Below are 22,202 nucleotides of genomic sequence, written 5' to 3' on the forward strand. Positions count from 1 at the left end.
TTTGTTGTTTTAGAAATGGTCACTGCTCACTACACACTAATGACTTTATCATAAATGTCCAAAATTAACTTTAACATCAACCCGACAAATTTAATGAACATAAAATAATTATTGGGAGAGAAGGAGAGAGAGATGATAACACTTCTCATCAATTTAAATTTGAAATATCCAAACAAATATATAAACATTAATTTAGTTAGAATATTTTCTTAGATTATTAATTTAGTTAGAATATTTTCTTAGATTCCTTTTAGATCACTAGAATATTATTTAGCGTATATACCTCAATATTTGATGATGTTAGGAGCAAATAATTGAGTATGTATTATGAGTTTGTCTTGTACGAGTCCGCCTACTTTTAAATTAAAATTAGGCAATGATAAGCCCAATATTTAAAAGATAATTAGCCCAATAATGACTAGGTTAATTTATTTCGATGACTAGTTTAATTTATTTAGTGACTAGGTTTACTTTTATATTAAAATTAGACCGTCTTTTTTAATAATTTTTGATGTATTATTTATCATATACCAACAATCGTTTGGATTATTAAAAATCAATTTTCGTTGTTCTTTCCTCGTAGTTTCGAAAAGGTTAGAGGTGAAAGATCTTATCCCCTTCTAAAATTTGTATGAATTTGGTCATTTTAATTTTTTTGAGAAGAATTAATAACTTCAATAGTTTGAGAACAGGTATTACAACATTTACAGTAATTGCGACAACTATATTAGAAATATGATGTGTTCACAACAGCTTGTCAATGAATTTTAAAGTAAAGGTCATGGCTAACACCTTGTTTTAATTATGAAAGCTGAATTTGTTAGAAAGGATGTCGATATTAGACTCTTGATATGCTTGTAAGTTGTAATTAGCATTTAGCAGTGAAAATGTTACAAGTACAACCAAGCATACATAAGACTTAGCTAAATACTAAAAGAGGCAGACAACACTTAGTAGCGGCGAGCGAAATGGGAGCAGCCTAAACCGTGAAAACGGGGTTGTGGGAGAGCAATACAAGTGACGTGCTGCTAGGCCGCAGCAGGAAGCTAGCAATGTAATATAGATAATAGATTTTTGTGAAATTAAATTGAATGCAGTTACATATATTTGCTGATTCCAGCCTAAAAGAATATATAGCTGATGTACAAGAGTACCATTTAACAAATTTTAGTATGGTATAATAATAGTAGCAGTGTTCTTCACAAAAAGTCAGATTATATACACTAGATCAAACAATTAATCACTTTCAAGACCTTTACCCTAATTCAAACCACATATAATGTTTTTCTTTTACTAAAATTTATTTTCAAAAGAGAAAAGATCATAAACTCCCACTCCATAAACTCGCAAGTACTATGTGAAAACTTATGTTCCAAATTAGGTAGCACAGAACAAGCCCACCCCCATGGCTTGCTTGTATACTACTTTCAGTAGATAACTAAGCTTGATCTCTTGACTTGCGTAATTGCTGTGATTTCTGCACCATTGTACTCATGAAAGAAGTTTGATAATGCATCTCATCAGGAGCAGCAGCAAGGGAAGATCCTAATGCACTAGATCTTAACCTACCTGATAGAGGTATGCTGACAGCTTGAGTCGAAGCTCTCTGATACATATGTGCGCTCCTCCTTGATAATGCATAAGCTCTTCCTCCTGCTTCATACTCTGACCTACTCGTCATCCTCTCTTGTATCTCTGTCACCTCGCCTGCCAATCTTTCACAGAGGGAATCCCGTGCCTGTGCTGAGGCTGATTGCATCAATGCCTCCCTCCGCTGTTCAAGCAATAATTGAGCTTCACGTAACTCTCCTCGCTCTGCCATAGTCTGTGCCTCAATGATCCCTTGTGCTATTGAGATGCGGTTCCTCTCTCTATCCACCTCTAGGCACACCTGCCTGTCCTCCTCGGATAGTTCCTCAGCCGTTGGCCGACGAATTTCAACATTTACAATGTCAGACATGATGTTTTGGTCAGAAAGTGGGTCCTTGTAGGAACACTTAACCTCTAACAATTGTGTAGCCAAGGTCCCATCAGCAGCAGGTGGGATAGAGAGGTATACCAGGAAGTGTTTCTCCTCTTCTGCGTACACATCCCCTATATATATTGTGCCATGTAGCCCACTAACATCAATACTGTTGCGATACCTTCCTGAGGGGATGGACTGGATTCCAACCCCTGTAGTTCCAGATCTCAATTGTATTTCCACTTCTTGTGCCACAACACTCAATAGTCCGCCTATGCACCGAGCAAAGGCATCCTGAATAATCTCAATTGACTCTATATATGAGAAAGTCCCGCCTGAACCATCCGCTATTGCGTGTAAGGCAGTGGCATCGTGATCAGAACCAAAACCAAATGTGTGTACAGGAACTGCAGAGGTTTGTGAAGCATTCATAGGTAGATCATTGGCACGAAGGCAAGGTGGCAGGTAATGGAGGGAGCGTAGGAAATCAGGGCCTTGTCCATTTAGATTATCATGACCATCTGAAAGAAGAATGATACTTGAGACTGGGTTCTTTTGTCTCCTCTGCTCCAGGACCTCAACAGCCCTTTTTAGTCCTGCAATGATATTAGTGGAACCATTGGCCCGAACAGAGTTGACAGCGCGGATAGTGTCAGTTCTACCTGCATCAGTCATCCTCCGGAGTGGGGTCACTCGCTGTGCAGAGGATGCAAATGTGATGACAGACAATCGATCTGTAGGGCCCAGGTTGTCCACAACAAACTCAACTGCCTGCTTGAGGAGCCTGATTTTGTCACCATGCATACTGCCACTTACATCAAGAACTGCAATGAGATCTAGTGGCGCCCGATCATTAGGCCTGTCAGAAGCTTCTGGAGATAGGGGAGGGGCTTGGATTCTAATGAGAACAGGAAAAGAGCTGGATTGATCTTGATTGCTTAGTGTAGGGTATTCAGGCAAGGCCTTTACAGTCATGATGTCAGCATTTTGAAAGTTTGTTGGGATCGAGGACGAGCTGGTGGTGGGTGCTGCAGGAGAGGGCTCAGGGAGAGGCTCATCGTCTGCGAAGGAAAGAAGGGAAGGAGGGGGAGTGGGAATGTAGTTCTGAGTAGGAGTGAATAGGGATGGGAGGTTTCTCCAAGTGGAGCGACAAGTTGGGCAGATGTGATTGCCATATTGAACATTGGAGGAAATGCAGCTGAAATGGAAGGTGTGAGAGCACTCTGCTGTAAACAATGCTTGGCCTTCACCTGCATTCAATGCATTTAAGCATATGGCACATATTCCCTAAGAAAAAACAATAACAAGAACAACACTATTTAGGAGTTGCATTACGTATATATACTTCACCAAGGATTAGAACATATAAAAAAAACAACAAAAGAATACAGGGTTACCAAGCAGGGTTTCTCCATTTTTTGGTAAATAAAACATTGTTTTAACTTTAGATGACAAATATATTATTCAAATGTTCAACAACAAAATCATGGATGTGCAAATATTGGATGCACGAATATGTTTTTTTTGGATGTTCAAGACATAAATTATAGAATGGATGATGTGCAAACATGATTTTTGATGTAGTTACATACTTTTTGGATGTGAAAAAGTAACTACAAATGTACAAAATAGATATTAAATGTACAAATATACTTTTTGGATATGCAAAACCATAATAAAGTTTGGATGTACAAAATACAAAATCGATTATATGTACAAACATAATTTTTGGGATGTGCAAACGTAACTTTTTTGTATGTACAAAAATTACTATTTGGATGTCCACCTTTTTTTAGCAATTGTTGTATGAAATAAACAAAAAGTAAAAAAATACTTCATTCATTTCGTTTCAAATGCAACAAAAAAATATTTTATATCTCACAAAAAATACTCTTTTGTTGCATTTAAAACGAAACGAAAGAAGTAAAAAGAATGAAAATATAGTTCGTTAGTCGTTACCAAACAATTCGCGATTTAGCTTGATTCATAATCTAAAGAGTAAAGCCACACAAGATCTTATGACTAATTTTTCTCCTGTAAAATGGTGCAAATTTATGATCAAGTATGTAAAAGTTGACCTTAATCAACAATTACTGCACTGTTTATGAATGGAGGTTAGACATAAAAATCATCACTTAGCAACAAAAATAAACAATCAATTTGAATAATTCCCTTTAACTTCCCCAAACACTAATATAACAAATATTGAAACTAAATTTTCAAAACTATATCATACAACAGGCAGAAAATGAAAAAAAACAGATTATTCTGAATTGATTAGAGAATTATGATCATCATCCAATATTTGACCGGAAATTAATATGAATTAGTTAAAACTAATGTAGAACTTCAGATCATTACCTTGGACTCCATTAATGTTAGAGAAGTATGAAGAAATGTCTTTGAATTATGTAATTTTGACTATCTCCTCTTCTTTTGTTTTTCGTTGATTTAAGACTTTCTCTCTTGTGCATTGTAATGGTATTTCATTTTTATAGCGCTTAAATGGTCCTAACTTACTGATTAAGGAACTTTTAGTCTTCAGTCTTCACCGCTTCAAATAAACGCTCACTTAAAAAAAAAAAAAAAACAAACACATACAACAAAGTTTCAAGAATTTCTCCGGTAGGAGATCGTCTACTTTTTAAATTAAAATTAAGTAATGGTAAGCTCAATATTTAAAAGAGAAGAAAAATTTGTTAGAAACCACCTCTTATAATCACTTTTTTGTGAGAAACCACCTCTTATAATCACTTTTTTGTGAGAAACCACCTTTTAAAAAAATTTGGTTAATTAGCCACCTTTTTTGTTCTTTTTTTTGTTGGAAGCCACCACTTGTCGAAATCCGGCATTAACTTCAATTTTCCGGCGTTGACCTTCAGATTTTTGCCATTCTTCCCCCTTTATCTTTCTCCCCCCTCCCCGCTCGCATCCCCGGCAACCCACCCTCCCTCTCGCATCCCCTGGCAACTCCCCTCCTCCCTCGTAACCTGCCAGCAAACACCCCCCACGACCATCCCCACCCTCCTAGCTCTAAGCCCATCTCCTCCCTCACATCCCCCGACATCTCAGATGGAAGAAATGGCGAAAATCTGGAAAAAAAAAATAGCGAAAATCTGATGGTCAATGCCGGAAAATCAAGGTCAATGTCGGCTTCCGGCAAGTGGTGGCTTCCAACAAAAAAAAGAACCAAAAAGGTGGCTAAATAACCAATTTTTTTTTAAAAGCTGGTTTCTCACAAAAAAGTGATTATAAAAGGTGGAATTCTGACAAATTTTCCAAAAGAGAATAACTAAATATATTTGCTCTTTTTGTGGAGGTCAACATTCTGCGGCCGAACTTATAGAGCAATACGTCAACTACCAAAATCTGGTCGAGAGCTATGAAAGATCCAACAACGATTACCGGGCCAAGTTTGATGTTGCTGAGGCTCGTGCCAACAAGCTGCAACTGGATTTAGACGTTGAGAAGGCGGCAAGGGTCAAACTGACATTGAGTTGGTAGACCTCCGCCTTAAAGCCAAGAAGCTGGAGGAGGCCGAGAGCAAAAAAGTTGAGCTGCAACTGGCCCTAGAATCTGCTAAGAAGGAAGCGATTGTTGCTGTTGAGAAACCAAAGTCTGATGTCGGCCAACTTGCTTTAGCAGATTTTAAAAGGTCCGAGGAGTTCGTCGGTCTTCTAGGATAGAGGTATAACGGGTGGCCGCGAAGAGATGCGTTTGCCATACCTATCCGTCCTTCGACTGGGAGCAATTGGAAGTTTCTTTTGCAGATGGCACACATACACATCCTCTTGAAGGTGGACCCTTCATTTGTGCTGAGGAAGTGATTGCCAACGTCCTCCCTGTCGTCTCAGATGAAAAAGTGCCTCTCTCCTGAAGTTTGTGACGATCATCTCCAGGTTGTCCAGTTGCTTCAAATAGCTGCTAGCTCTTTGTAATCAGAATATCATTCTAACTTTGAATTCGACCCATTACGGCATGTAACTTCAATATACTTAAATTGCAATTATTGTTACGAATTTTTCAAGTGCCTTTTTTGATGGCTGCCTACATTTTTGCTTGTAGTTGGCCGCCATGCCAGTAATTCATAATAAAATGTTGCATTTCCTTTATATGTATGCTTCCTTTTGATCTATTGTATAATCTTTTGTTGTTTTCCTGATCTCCACGATGGTTGGTTGTTAGTAGCCTTAAACTTTTGCCTGTCATATGGCTGATTGGGCCTGTTATATGGCTGTTTTCATATTTAGCCTGTTATATGGTTGATGCCTGCTATATGGCTATTTGGGCCTGTTATATGGCCAACTTTAATTTGGCCTATCATATGACCATTTGTACACTTGACCTATCATATGGTTTTTACATTTGGCCTATTATTTGACTGTTAAGTAATACTCCTATAATAGTATGTTAGCAACTAGAAAGGAACAAAGAGAAATAAGGTTGAATGAATCTTGAGGGTTAGAACATTTTTTAGAAATAAGAGAGATGAAAGTGTGTGTATGTTGGTGAATGAAAAAGTTACAAGGCGGTGGTATATAATATATAGCCAATATAGGAAGAATTATCTCTTATATCCTTAGTGTATGTATTTCTCCTATAATATAGAGATAGGATTATCTCTTATATATAATAAGCTATTGTCCTATCTAAGTAATTTTCTAATTAAGAGATTAATTTAGTGATCACAAGGTCACAATAAAGGCCATTGTATTACAATAAAATTATCGAAAAATGTAATGATATTAATAACAAAATTCATTTTACTTTTTGAAATAAATACTCCATCTGTTTTTTTTTATCATTCTCACTTTGCTATGCGCGTCTCCCAATGCACCTCTTTGAGCTTAAATATCTTTCGTTATATATTAGTAAAAAAATTATAACGATTGAATATTAACAATGTACTAATTGAGACGAATCAAATAAGACCCCACATGACTATGTTTTTTTCTTATAAATTGTGAAACAATTAGAAGATTCTCTCTAGGTATGAATAGTGCCAAGATTCTAAGTGAGAAAGATAAAAAAAAACAGAGGGAGTATCTAATAATTTTTTTTTTTGTAATGTTACCATTATTTTTTGCAGGTAATTTACCAAATAGTCCGATTTTTTTCCCCAATTCTCAATTGAACTAATCCTCCAAAATAATTTTAATTTGAAATTTTCGAACAAACATAGTGGTCCTCGTTCATTCAAACAAGTCAACATAGATTGTTATTTTTAAATATTGACAATAAATATTAGAATTAAGACCTAAAGTTCGTTTACACAGTACTAATATACTATTTGTAAACAGAATTTCATGGAAATTGAAATTAGTTTTGTAGTTAATCAAGCAATATTTTCTAACTAAGAGATTGATTAGCGAAGAAAAGTTCATAAAAAGCCCATTCTACAATAAAATTATCAAAAATGTAATGTTACATCTTAACTATGAAAACAATTTCACTATTTGAAAATAACTATTTAAAAACTTATTTTTTGTTTTATTACTGTCGCCTTTTATTTGCACGTAAATTCTAAATAATCCGAGTTTTTTTCCTTTTTCTCAAATATACTTCAAAAATCGTCGATTAAAATCTTATATTTTGAATGTTCCGAACAAAAGGTGGTGTTCCTCATTAAAACAAATTCATGTATATTGATATTTACTAGGTAGTTATTTTCAAAAAGTGATACATATTATTAGTTATTTGTAAACAAAATTTCCTTGTAATTGAAGACCTAGGAAGCTGAAGATGATTATGCAAAGAAAATTCATTTTTTTCACCATATACCCTGACAATTTTTTTATTCACCAGATACCCCTACTTTTTTCAGAATCACCATATACCCACGAGTTTCTAAAAAAAATACAAAAAATAACCTTTGGCTAACATATGTTAGATCTCTGTTAGTAGAGTTGTCAAAAATCGGACCGACCCACGGGTGAACCCGCTTGCGCGCCAGATCCAACTTGTTCGGAGCCGAGAGTGGTACCCGGGTGTACCATGGCTGAATTCTTAGAGGAGTTAAATTGGAGTAAAATTTTTTAAAAAAATATAGTAAGGATATAATAGTACTTTTAGAAGGGAGTTGGAGCGATTTTAAGTAATTTGGGGGATGTTTAACAAATCCCAAGGCAATATTGTCAATTATAGCTTATTTTAACTAAAAGTGGAGTGATCTAAATAGATAAAATCACCCAAAATGGTGATTATTGCAATAGAAAAAGAACAGAGTACGTATGTAAATAAAATGATATTGAAAAATCTCATTTTACAGCAACATAAAATCAACAGTATTAATGGTACATTTACATGGTAATTGGGGTGATTTAAAAAAAAAAACCACAGAAGGAGTAACATTCAACGAATGCCATCTTACTTAAGTAGTAAAGTTTTATAAGGTGAATACGCAAAATTTACACAAAACTTAAGATCGTATCTCGTCTACATCATATACTAAATTGTTCATTTTTTCACACAATTAAAAACCCATAAAAAAATCATTTTTAATCAAGATGATCCCACTCATAATGTCGATGATACGCCACCGCAGTTACCTCTTCTACCATTAACTCTACCGTTGTTACCTTATTCAGCGCCAGGGCCACCGCGTATAAGTTTTTCAGAGCTATCCCTGCCGCCGATACCTTATTCAGCGCCAGGGCCACCGCGTATAAGTTTTTCAGAGCTACCACCGTTTCGTTATTCTGCGCCATCGCCACCGTGGCTACCTTTTCAGAGCTACTCTCACCGCCGTTACCATACACAGCGCCATCACCAACATTGTTACCTCTTGCGGATGCGCACGGCATGATCAATGAGTATCTGTCAGACCTTTTTTGTAATTTTAATGTAAAATAGGAACTTTTGATTACTAATAATATCTTTGGAATCAATAGTCAAGTACCCTCGTAGCTTCGCATTTATCTGAAATGCGAGGAAGTCACAGTGAGTTTTATTTTTGTTGTTAATTAATTATTTTATACTTTTATTTTAAAATAGCCCTAATTAATATGTTAAATTTGAATCAGAGGTCTACTACCCTCGTAGCTAATGAAAGTGGTGGGCAGTACGGGTGCTTATCGAGCGAGCCGAGCCCGAATAGTACTGGGCTCGGCTCGAGCTCGTTTACCTTTTCATTGGCTCGGCTCGGCTTGTGAGCTCGCTGAGCTTGGGGGAGCCGAGCTCGGCTCGAGCTCGTGATTAGAATTTGCAGCTCGAGCTCGGCTCGTGAGCTCATTTAGGCTCTGCTCGTGAGCTCGTTTAGGCTCAACTAGTGAGCTCGTTTAGGCACGACTAGTGAGCTCGACTCGGCTCAAAGCCCAACTGTGTAGGCCCACATCAATATTAAAGCAATACTTAGGCAGTAGGCCCAATCATATAGATTGTTCACTCACCCATCATATGCTTTTATAACTTGGTTTCCCTCTTAGTATTGCTAAGATTTCAATGTGGGATTTTATGTTTTGTTTAAGATAAACAAACTTATCCTACATATGCTTTTATAGCTTGGAATCCCTCCTAGCATTGTTAAAATTTCAATGTGGGACTCCATGTTTTGTTAAAGAAAAAATTCACCTTACATATGCTTTTATAACTTGATTTTACTCTTAACTTCACTACATATGCTTTTATAACTTGATTTTACTCTTAACTTCACTAAAATTTCAGTGTGGGACTTCATGTATATAGTAAAAAATCATATTTGTACAAATAACACTCTGAAGTGCATTTAAATAAACAATTATCAAATATTTTAAGTATTAATTAATAATCATATATTTAAAAATATACTTCATTCCTTCTATGAAGAAAATATAGTATAGTTTTTGTTTTCCAACCAAGGAGATACAAAATTAAACTTTAAGTTGAAGTAAGGTTTAGTAGCTATTTATATAGAAAATAAGGTTGATCCTTGTTTTCTTACCCAATGTGGGACTTTAGTGCCTAGTGGTGTAGAGGTGAAGTTGAATCACAAATTAAAATATATAATTTGAAAAAATATAAATTTGTATTAAATTTTTTTAATGTAAAATATTTTTTTAAATTTTTTTTTAGTATAAAATAATAATTGAGTTGTTCACGAGCTTTACGAGCCGAGCTTTGTCTAGCTGGGCTCGGCTCGGCTCGTTTAAGTCTCGAGCCGAGCCCGAGTTCGAGTCGAGCTTCAACGAGCCGAGCTGTGATCGAGCTGAGCCCGAGCTGCTCGCGAGCTTATCAGGCTCATTATCACCCCTAGTGGGCAGTCTCTCCATTTTTCTGAAATTGGAGGATGTCACATAATGGTGAGTTTTATTTTTGTTGTTAATTAATTTTTTTATAATTTTATTTTAAAAAAGCCCTAATTAATATGTTAAATTAGAAACAGAGGTCAAGTACCCTCGTAGGCTCGTAGCTAATGAAAGTGGTGGACAGTCTTTGCATTTATATGAAATTGGAGGAAGTCATATAGTGGTGAATTTTGTTTTTGTTGTTAATTAATTTTTTATTATTTTATTTTAAAATAGCCCTAATTGATATATAATGGTGAGTTTTGTTTTTGTTGTTAATTAATTTTTTATAATGCCTTTCTTAACCGTTGTTTTTTTTTCTCTCGTTCTTTCACAGCCACCTAGGCCCGCAAGATTTTGTGACGAATGCGGGACCCCTTACCCGAAGACAACTTCAAAATACTGCTCCTATTGTGGTGCAGAAAAGTCTAGCATATGGCTCTATTTACTCCGATGTATTATAGCGATATAGTTGTATTAACTTCTATAGTTCTATTCATCAACTTTTTAAACAATAGTGAATGGAAATAGCTATACGTTTTCTGCTGCAATATGTGTATAACAGACAACTATTACCACTAAAATTATCAATTTTAGCCAGTGTCATTTCGATGTAGTGCCTCTTAGCTTTGCTTGTGCTGGCTGCAATCGGTCTCATGGGAGGAAGTCATAGTACTATATGGCTGATTAAATTCAATCGTCCTGTATTGTTCACCATTGAAGTCAAAGTAAATAAGAGCCTATTCTTTTCAGCATAAAACAACTGAATTGAATTGAACTGAATTGAAGTGAACTGAAATGAATAGTGATATGTGAGAGTAAAAGTATCGTCCAGAGCTGAACTGAACTAAACTGAATTGATCCAAAATGAACTTAATTGAACTGAATTGAAAATAAGCCGGGGGAGAACAGGCCCTAAGAAAACTTATCCTTGATGATGAACATTGCTTGTCACTTGTGAGCACTTTAGATCGCGTTGAGATTGTATGTGCTAGCTATCTTGTATCCCATCCCTTTCTAATCTTGCCACCTCATTTGTGGTGCAATCAAACCCTTTTCAACCAATCAATAATGAAACATGGTAATTTGCTTTAAGCCAAAAGCATCTTCTGTATATCGGGGAGTATGAGAGAATTGTATCGTCACAATGTGCAATGTTTGCATGAAAAATCTTAGGAGACTAGAAAATTTCAGGTCATGATATAAGTAAAGAGAAGACTTATATATATATATATATATATATGGTTCATTACACTTGCAAGTTTCAGCCAGTTTAACAAAGAAAACTTGCATAGAGATTCCAACTCCTAAAAGTAAAAACAAAGTCATAAAACTAGTACACATGATAAGCCAGAAAGCAGAAAATTATGACAACTTTCAAGCTACATGTTAAGAGCTCCACTATTAATATTAATCAGAATCATATTGAAGGCTGAGTCTCCTTTGGAGAATGTAATTAGTAGCCTTAAGATCGACAAAATCATCGGCTGGTGCTCCTAAGTAGTTACCTGAGTCTTCAACAGAATTAAGTTTAAAACTGTCTCCTGTGATAAACGAAACTCTGCCTGTCACTAGAGGTTTTGCATCTCTGTTGACAACATAATCGATCAAAGCTGCAGTAGGAAACGTCTGATTTGGCCTCACATATTCGACCTTTGATGAAGGTTCCGCTGATCTGAAGTAGGATTTCCTCACCACCCCCATGTCTGCTCTGCTATCTTTGTTGTCTATGAAAGAAAGGTACTAATACTTGTGTGTTTAACTCTGTTGGTTTACTAATACTTCCTCACTAATAAGAAGCTCTTTAAGTAGTGGTTTTTTTTGGGTGCATCTTTTAGTGGACTATAAAGTTGTTTAAAGATAAAAATGAAATATATTCCTTCATAAGTATGAAAATGATGGATTCACTATGGAATTGCTTAATCATCAGGGTGGCTAAAAGTTCATTACTTAATCAAAATTGATCTACCTGTTATCAGGAACTTTATTGTTTAAACAATTTGGAGAATCTTGAATGCTCTTACAAAAGTGGAAGATTAAGATTTAACCGAATAAGGTGTCTAATTAACTTATTAATTACTTCTAAATGACTGAGTCATGAGAGATATGCGTGTACAAATCTATAATTTCAGATAAACACAAGTGAAAAGTGAACATTTATTCGCTGTCAGGTTGATATTATGGGCCAACCTGAGTTCATGTTCATCCATAATCTAGTCTTTTTCGCCTAGCTACTTGACTGTTTATTTTGAATCATAATCATTATACATTTTGGACAGGGAATAGAATCATATCATAGATTGCATGATTTTTAGTAGCATTATCCTGTAGATTTTAACACGCGTGCTAATAAATTTATGGGATATAAGGCATAAAATCCCAATTTGTTCCAACTTTGTAGGTTCAGTAAATCAGGAACAGTACAGATATCAGTTAATCAGGAACAATAATACAGATAATCTATTCCTTCTTTATGATACAAAATTAACAATGTTTATAGTAGGGACCAAAGAAGATATGTAAGATGAGATTCTTTTGAAGAACATCTATTTGTAAATGCCATTAGAATATGTTTAGTGAACCAAATAACCAATGCAAGTTGGTCTTGGTGTAATAGTTACTCATCTTCCCTAGTAACTAGTTGGGGTTTCGATTTCCAATCTTTGAGAATGGTACGAGATCCTTGGACAACTCTTTAACCTTAAGTGGAGCACCGGGGTGAGGAGAATAGTCACTGTTATCGATGGTGGATCCCTTGTATTTCACCATTAAAAAAAGCATATGTTTAGTGGCTACAAAAACCTATTCTCCATTTCCAAGCTGACTAAGGTAGGGGAAGAGTTGGAATCTTTCAAACTGTGAACATAAAAAGGCATCTTCCAAAGATAGTGGCCTTATGTTCTATGATTCATGTCATGATCTGACATGGAAGAAATATTATTTTATTTCCAATTTGTAAGATTTGGTGAAATTGGTATATTTTGCAAGGGGCCATAAGCTATTTACAAGGGTCAATGAGTCTTTTTTTGTTTTCATATATTAGCAAAATGGTCCAGGAAGTTCAACTTTATAACTGTGATATACAAAAAGTAGCATGTTAGAACATTAATTGAACCAAAAATGCCCCTATATAAGTCCCACAACCTTCAAAATGCTCCCTCATAGGACCCCAAGATTCCCAAAAATCACTCTGTGATACGAATTTTTAAGGATATTACAATTATAAATTTGATCCTTTAGAGTAATTAAGTTGACTTCATTCAGATATACTTTTACATTAACTAGGCACTGAAGAACGTTTAGTGGACTTTTTGAAGAAGATAAGAATTTCTTGTATACCTTGGAATTCATATAAACTTCATTCATCTAGATGCTCTTGTAAATATCTTATTTCATTCTGATTCTGTGTATTTCTTATGGGTGGTTAAGCATCTAATGCTCTTCAAAGATCTACTTGATCATTCGTAGACTTAGTCGATGGATGGTCAGGTCATTAGTGTGTCACCTTATCAATGGACTAGATCGAGCCAGGCCATGTATGCAAATTGATGACCGGTAACACAATAGACACGAAAGGAAAAAAGCTCAAGGGCTGCAGTCAAAAGCGGCCCTATATTAACCCGGTCTAATGTATGTCACATATGTGCATTGACCCAATTGTTCTTGTCTGTCAACACAAAGAATAAAGAGCAACTTACAAATGGATCAAAATGATTCATATTGTTCAGGCACATGATCTTTAATCTAAAAGAGCCTTGATATAGAAAAGGATGTTTAGGTAAGATTTATAGGAGTCTCATAAATATCATCATGGTATATCACTTTTAGTTGCTTAAGGCTGCAGAATAATTTCAGAAAGCTGAGTACAGAAGAATTCCCATAATAATAGTGCACAAGATACGAAAGTTAATGATGCTCCATCTATTGTATTAGGATGTAGTACGTGTTAATTTGTTATCCATCATACATTCATACTTATATGAATTTTCTATAACAGAATATGCTTGAAAACAATTTTCATTTATGGCCTCACTCATACTTTTGGACTGCCTCACAAGTTACTTATTAACCCTTCTTGGGACCCTGGAGGAATAGCAATAATTGAAGTATAGAACCAGATGCCGAAAAGAACAAACAGATTGTGCTTCGTAGGTGTATAATCCACCTTATAGTAAACAAACACACATTTGGAACAAAAAAAGAATCTCAATTTCGGGAAATCACAAGCCTGTTCCTGAAGAAATTTTGATTTTCAATTTGAAGTAGCTCAAAACTGTAATGGATTAATCATCGAAAAGGCGCTGTTTCGTTGGACAGAGTTATAAATTAGCTTATGTAGTTCTACACTTGTACTGGGATTTCTACTTAATGCTAATTATAAGCAAGGATTAATCTGTGCAATAGAAAAGAGCTTATATATTCATGTATATGTATTTGCCTTCCTCTGTAACTGCCTGTTTTAAGCATCTATATCCATGGTATGGCGTACAAGAATTATGATAGACAACGAGTAATTACCATAATCTCAGCTTTTATACAAGGTACCATGATGACTCCTACACAATACAAGATTAACATGCATGATATCAATGTTCGGAGCAACTGAGTTCATGCCTAAAGCGTGCTTTTACAGAAGATATATAATTCGAGGCCTTCATGTTAACTGTTTCATCAGCAACAGCACCCAAATAGCTGTCCATATGATTGACAGAATCAATTTTAGTGTCAGGGACAACATATGAAAGTGTTGGGACTGATAAAGGTTTTTGGTCCTGGTTAATGAGGTAACTAACCGAAGTATTAGATGAAGATTTTGTAGCTCGGTACAAAGATGGCATCAGCTTGACCTTCATGAAGCTAGGAAGTGTATTCAAGCTACACAAATTTTTTTGAGCTGAAGTGTTGTATACTTGCCTTTCTGATGGAATGGAGTATATAAGTATATTGTTGCAAAGAAACTTGTTTTATATATATAGTGGTCTGATGTTGGACATTTGTATATCCATATATAAGTTTATCAGATTAAGATGAATCCTATGAGGTATTTTTAGCTTCAAGAGTCCAGCATTGCTGTAAGAACAGTATTATATTCAAGATTAAGTAGGCTTAACTGAGTTATCTTAATCATGAAAAGAATTTCACCAAAATGATTAGGCCTTTTTTGACTTTTTTTCTATGGCATGATGTTGATTGCTACAAGAAACAGGACAATATAATGTTTCTTTTGCAGTAACACAAGGAAGAATTAATCTAAGAAAGATTTTTTCCTGCTTCTAAATCAATAATACTCTTTGATTATGGCACAGAACAGAACAGAACAGAACAGCACCTAACATCATGCTATTTAGAATTTTTCGATTTTTACTACAACACAACATTTACTACCTTGTTAGAGCTTAAGAGCAGATGCATATTATGATATTGAAGGTGCAAAGCCAGAGTGCACAGCTAAGGCTATTATTTGCTCATTTGGAGCTCTCCTCGTGCAAATTCTGCTCATTTGGAGTCCTCCAAAGGAGCACGAGCAATAAAATAACTTTAATTGTACCATGCTCACGGTAAAAGTTGTAGCAAAGCCGCATATATATGTATTTTTCCTTACAACTTCATTTCACCTTGGCATAAAGGACTTATTTTCTTAAGAAAAGAATCTTCAAAAACTAATCATCTTCTTATCCATAATCTATTCAGATCTATTTTCATTGTACATCTATTTCTGGTCCATGATCATATTCTTAATCATGTTATTAAGTATTAACTGATCAAAACTTCGGATAAGGGAGGATTATTCCTATGCAATTCTTTAAAAACGTAGGAGATTTACAGAATCCTAGTCTCATAGTAAAATATAGTACTATAATAATGTGATTTTGAAATAACTCAATAATACACAGGGGACTGGTGCTGCATTTTCTGTACTACTACTATATCAGATTTAGATGAATCATCCTACAAAGATGGAGGCTTCTTTATTCTTTGTACTTTTGATTGAAGGTTGGTCCACTTCGACAAACATATGCTTAATCAAACAAGCAACTATATACATACTGACTTTAGATTAATTATTTCTTGCTAACTTTTTTTCTTAAAGAACTTTTAGATATTCCAGCATTGCTGTCAGAACACAGAACAGTGCAGAAAGGTAAATGTCTTTTGTAAGTGGAAAAATAATGAGTTGATTTAATTAATCTTTAAGCTAATTTACCACAATGATTAGGAAATAATGTTGATTACAGGCAAAATATATGTATAGTTGTCCCCTTTGGGGTAAGATTTTTCTTAATCTTCTAGATTACATGTCTTCCAAGTCCAAAAGAATCAGAATCGTACCATTAATTTCTTGATATTTCATTGTGGCAGCAATAGAATTAAGAATCACTTTAGAAAAATAGCTGATTTTGTTTTTACTAAAATTACTTAATGACTAGTGTGCTTGTTAATACCAAGGTTGTTTGTGATATGTGTTAATTTTTAGATTATATGAAAATGAGCCTAGGTAGCCTAATAGGGCGTAGGAGAGTTTAGCCCACTTACAAGTTAAGAGGTTCCATCCTAAAACCAATTGGTGATAGGACGAGTAATTCCTAATCTTATAAAGTGGTTTATTCTCTCCTCTTTCTTCAATGTAGGACACTCACAAGTGGACATTTAATGCGTTTCAACACCCCCTCACTTGTGAGTGTCTTTAGAATTTAGAGCTAACTGAAAAGGTAATAAAAAATAATCCTCTTAGGGGGTGGACATCCTGTCGAGACAAATCCTTATCCAGTAGCGATAAAATACACAGTTTAGACGAGACCCGCAACTCGGGCTCTGATACCATGTTAATTTTTAGATTATATGAAAATGGGCCTGGGTAACCTAATAAGGAGGAGGAGAGTTTAGCCTACTCACAAGCTAGGAGGTTTCATCCTAAAACTAATTGGTGATAGGAGGAGTAACTTCTAATCTTATAAAGTGGTTTATTCTCCCATCTTTCTCCAATGTGGAACACTGACAAGTGGACATTTAATGGGTTTCAACAATATGACCTTTGTTCAATAAAAAGGGTAGGGTAGCATATTGTAAATTAAAAAGTATACACGAGACACGCCCCTATAAAAAGAAGGGTGTTCATAACTAAATTTTTTTTAACATTTTGTAATTTTAATGGATATCAGTTTATTCAAATGGATATAATTAAACTTCAAAACAACAATTAATTCAATTAAATGAACATTAATCTATAAAAAAGTTTGTTCTAAAATGAATATTTTGAAGAAGGTAAAAGAACATTAAATTTAGGTCTCATCATTCAAAATTTAAGATGCTTTTTTTATGTTTCTTTTTGGTTAACTTAACACTGTATATTGGATGAACATAATATTATTTTATGAATATTATAAAAAATTACAAAAATAGTGTTAAATTTGGTGCCATTATTCAAAATTCAAAATGTTCGTATTTATTGGTTAAACATAACATTGTTTATTAGATGAATATAATTTGGAAATCTTGAATTTGGCTGTCATAATTCAAATTCAAAGACGTTCTTTTAATTTGGTTTTATGTCTATTGGGTTGAATTTGATATTCATTTGTATGTCGGCCTTATATTCGCGCACATGTTTTGTTCTATTGTGACTTTGTTTTATTTTGTGCATGTCATCCCTTATATACTCACGTACATACTTTGCATCTTAGAAGACATTAGGCCCAAAGATGATCACCACAAATTTGAAATTCTCCAGCAATATAGCAATGACGATTCGAATACCCTAAAATTAGGGATGGTGCTCCAATGAGATAATATCATCTCTCATATACTCCTTTTTTTTGGTGATTTTTTTTTACACCAGACTCTCCAAAACTTAGCTCCAACTACATCCGGATCGACCCGGATCACACGCTTGTTTTAGGTGGGTGAGTCTCCCAACAAGATTTAATGGAAACTCGAACTTGAGACCTCCATTAAGCAGCATCAAGCTGCTTACCACATTAAGCCAGCTCTTGTTAGTATCTCACAATTACTCTAGAATAATAATCCCAATTTAAAAAAAAAAAAATCCAAACTAATATTTTATTACATTTGTTAACATTCATTGTCCTGGACACCTGCATGCATTCTCCATATCCAGAATATTTTTTAAAAGAAAAAACAAAACCGCCCATACTGATACTGTTATCTTTAACGGTGAAAACTGAAAATACTCTGCCTATTTTTCACTTCTTAACAGAAACTACAAATAATAATCCTTATCCTTTTGCCGCCATCATTCTCAAACCCAAACAAACTCATCAGCATCACTCTATAATAGCTAACCAGATAATCGATTTAAATCATCCCGACTAAAAATTCAAAAATGTTGAGAAACGAAAATGATCCACAAATTAGGGTTTTATATGATCTATTTTCAATGATAATTCACATACTCCGGTGGCCTACACCGGTAACTCACCGTTTTCCGGCGAGATTTTCGCCGGAAATTCCATCATCATCCTCATCAATTCGCCGTAATACGACGCCGTATTATACAACGCAGATGTCTCCGGCGTCTTTTGCTTGCTTATTTTTGGGGATTTCGCTGACATTGATGGTATTTGGATCTGTGGCGTTTTTGATTGGATTTATATTGATGCCCTGGATAATTGGATTGGTTTTGATCTTCTATTTTGCTGGATTTCTTTCGAGTTTGTCTGATTTTGGACAATCTTTTCTTACCTGGGCTTTATTTCCTCAAGATGTTCCTGGTTAGAATTCTTTTTCTCTTCAATTTAAGTTTTTTTTTTTGTAAGACTGGATTTTCTTTTAGTAACTGTGATGTTGCACTAATTTAGGAGAGACGAGTGAATACCAGGTGAAAAAGTACTATGTACTTCTATGTAAGAGGGAAAAATTACTTGAAAATGTACATGTGGTGATTCATGTCTAACTTTCTTCATAGGGAAATGTAGCGATTATTATTTATAAAAGGGTTTTCTTTTAGTTGTTAATTTGACTTGGCATGTTTGACAAGACGCAACTTTGACATATAATAATTGTTTTATATATTGAGAAAAATCTAACGGGATCCAACATAACTATGTTTTTCGTTATGTATTAATGGAAGACGGTGGTTAAAGTGAAGTAAAAAATGAATAGCGTCAATAGTCAAAAGAAACTTTGGGAGAAGTATATATCAGCGAGGTTGGTGTGAATTTTGATCTCTTATGTACTTTTTGATCTATGTAGCTATTTGGTTGCAGTTAAGATTTAGGAAGATGGCTTCTTTATCTTTAGAAAGTTTAAAATGGTCAAGTGTAAGCGAGAAAAAAGTTACTTTTTCCTCTCCCCTCTTTTCTCCTCTTGCCTATATGATTAGGAGTTTCTCTTGTTAGAGACCGCCTACTTTAAATTAAAATTAGGTAATGGTAATCCCAATATTAAAAAGAGAATTAGCTCAATAGTGACTAAGTGAATTTCTTTCAGTAACTAGTTTAATTGATTTAGTTACTCGGTCTACTTTTATATTAAAATTAGACTGTCTCCTTTAATAATTTTTGTATGGTTAGTGTCACTTTTGAGTTTGAGTAATATAAGTAATCATGGTGTCTTTCTGATAGTACGTTTCCTTATTAATGTGTAAAATAAGCTGACTTTTTCTCTTGATCTCATGGAACTGCAACTGCTAATATAAAAAAAAGAGGAACAGCAACTGCTAATGCATTTATGCAAGTTTGTGTAGGTTTGAAATCAATTAGAGAAGTGAGATTTGGGTTCTGAATTTATGAAGCTTTTTGAAGGGGTAAAACATATACTAGTCGAGCTTGTCAATGTCTAGTTTGTTCTTTATGAACTCAATTGTTGTTACTTTATTATATTTTGGATAACAGCAGTGCATTCATTGATGGTATTTTGGATTGCATTATTTTCAGCTTGGAAACGCTTATGAGGAATTGAGGATTACATGGCTGGTCAACTGTAGAGAGAATTTTGGGTTGCTGAATTACAATTGCTGTATTTTCCACATGTTAGTGTTGTAAGATTGTTTTTCTCCTTCATAAATTTTATGAACGGCTTCTGGATTCTCATATTCTTGCTGAGTGTATGTGATAATTGCTCATTCGGTTATGTAGCATGTCAAAAACAATTGTGCCAGCCAACTTTTTATGTTCTGTTTAATGCTGGCAGTAATTTCCAGGCTATTGTTTAAGCTTTCCTGTTCAATTAATTCTGGATTTGGGATAATTGGTAGATTCTGAATAATCTTGCTAAATGGTCCTTCTTCTAGATCGGAAGTCAGATCCAAAAATACTTATGTTTCCTCTTCTGGTCTGGAGCCAGTGTCTGTTCGGACAATGTTGTCATTTAGACTTATCTCTAGCTTCTTTCCTGCTGACTGTGCTGAGAGCGTAGAGACCTCTTGTGTCATCAACATCATCCTTGTACCTCTGCATCACTTCCTCTGGTATAGAAGTCGGTGAAATCACTTATGAACTCAGTCAGCTGAAGATCTTTTAGACAGAGTGAACTTTACAGATACCTTGCATCTGCATTATGTGCCTAGACAATTTGGAATGAAGCTTAGCCTGCTATTCTGCAAGTGTTTGAGACTTTACCCAAATCGCTCTTAAATAAACCTTTCGTTTGCCTGCAATTTTTTTTTGGGTTAAGCCCCCCCCCCCCCCCCCCTTCCAGTGGTGGTAGCCTTATTGTTCTGAAAGCAGAAGTGGGTTCTAAATTTTCAAGTCAAAAGTTATTTGTGCATCTCTAGAATTGTGAGCTCCTATCACAAACGTTTGCATGTTTACTTTTATCCATAGAGATACAGAGAGATGAGATCTTTTATTTCTGCTGATTAGGACGTACCATTGATCTCTATTGTTTCTGCCTCCTTTGTTTGGTGCAGGCCCACATGAGAAGTGTTTAAGCATTATTGTTTTGCCATCAGCAAACCCTGAGTAAAGCCTTTGTTAGCCATTTAATCTGTAATGCATGAAGTGGTTCTCCAAAGGTAAAATTGAAACTTTTATCTTCACAGGAAAACCTAATATGGGTACTGCCGCCTCTGGCATTTTTAGCAACCATGTTTAGGACAGGACGTAAATAGCTCAGCGAAAATAAGATAAAAAAAATAACCTGAGCTTAGTAACATTTAGTGTGGTAAACCTGCAGAAAGTTTTCTCATATGCAGAAGCGGATCTGTGTAGCTTTCTTAAGAACAGAAAGTATGGTTGGGGGACATGATAAAATAAATTTGATGTCAATTTTGATCGCATATCTCGTGCTGAGCTGGAGATCGGAAGAGTGCTGTACCTATTCCTTCCATCAGCTAAAATCTATACTGTTGGTCATAGCTAAAACTATTTACTGTAAACCTAGGCCTGGAAGTTCCTGTATAGAGTCGGTTCTCGACTTCCTACCTTTTTCATAGGATATCATACTGACTGCCCATATGTCTGTTCCTTGGGCTTCCTTCGTTTGCTTGTGTTCCTTTTAGTTTATTTTAGCTTGGGTGTTGTTAGCCAGCTTAAGGTTGGTAGCTCTCCTTTTGAACCATAAATTCTGGTATGCAGAAATTTTCCAAAAATGGAAACTAGTAACTTCTAGATTTAGCTTCGTCAGGAAACCTTTTAGTCCTGTATACAGCATCTCTTGGTAACCATTCTTAGGAAACAGACAACTCTGCCAAAGGAGGCTTACAAGTAAAACATAAATACAACACAAGTAGCAGAAGGTACCTGATTGATATTAAGAAACTCAATTTACAAGACACAGTAGAGACTTCTCGAAAATATTGTTATGAATGCTGTTTATCTGTTATCCTCATAAAATCAGAGGACTTCTATGCTGTAGGACTCTTTTAGTTTATCATGACTTTGTATCAGTGTTATCTAATTCATGGTATGTTTTGTATGTGGTATGGGCAAGGAATTCACTAGTTGGACGATTTGCGGTTAGTTGGGGTGTTTGTTTTGGTAGTTACTTGGTTTGCTAGTACTTTTAGGTAGTTAGGTAAT

At 35.1% G+C, this 22,202-nt stretch overlaps 2 protein-coding genes across 2 annotated transcripts; one reads left to right on the forward strand and one right to left on the reverse strand.

Annotated features, from left to right (window-relative positions):
- Nucleotides 1-1,018: 1,018 nt before the first annotated feature.
- LOC104895248 (hypothetical protein) lies at nucleotides 1,019-4,524 on the reverse strand. Its single transcript, XM_010681706.3, has 2 exons — nucleotides 4,325-4,524; nucleotides 1,019-3,250 (listed from the first exon to the last, which is right to left on the reverse strand). The coding sequence occupies exons 1-2, from the start codon at nucleotides 4,334-4,336 to the stop codon at nucleotides 1,439-1,441; spliced, it is 1,824 nt and encodes a 607-aa protein (XP_010680008.2). The 5' UTR covers nucleotides 4,337-4,524; the 3' UTR covers nucleotides 1,019-1,438.
- A 13,594-nt stretch (nucleotides 4,525-18,118) lies between these two features.
- Nucleotides 18,119-20,395, forward strand: LOC104895249 (hypothetical protein). Its single transcript, XM_010681707.3, has 2 exons — nucleotides 18,119-18,953; nucleotides 20,118-20,395. Exons 1-2 carry the CDS (start codon nucleotides 18,566-18,568, stop codon nucleotides 20,132-20,134), a joined length of 405 nt encoding a protein of 134 aa, XP_010680009.2. The 5' UTR covers nucleotides 18,119-18,565; the 3' UTR covers nucleotides 20,135-20,395.
- Nucleotides 20,396-22,202: the final 1,807 nt, after the last annotated feature.

The sequence above is a fragment of the Beta vulgaris genome, chromosome 6 (assembly GCF_026745355.1).
Source record: "Beta vulgaris subsp. vulgaris cultivar EL10 chromosome 6, EL10.2, whole genome shotgun sequence".
Lineage (NCBI taxonomy): Eukaryota > Viridiplantae > Streptophyta > Magnoliopsida > Caryophyllales > Amaranthaceae > Beta > Beta vulgaris.

Bases quoted from the DNA above. Each gene is read 5' to 3' on its own strand.
- LOC104895249 (XM_010681707.3), top strand. From the start codon at position 18,566: ATGTTGAGAAACGAAAATGATCCACAAATTAGGGTTTTATATGATCTA.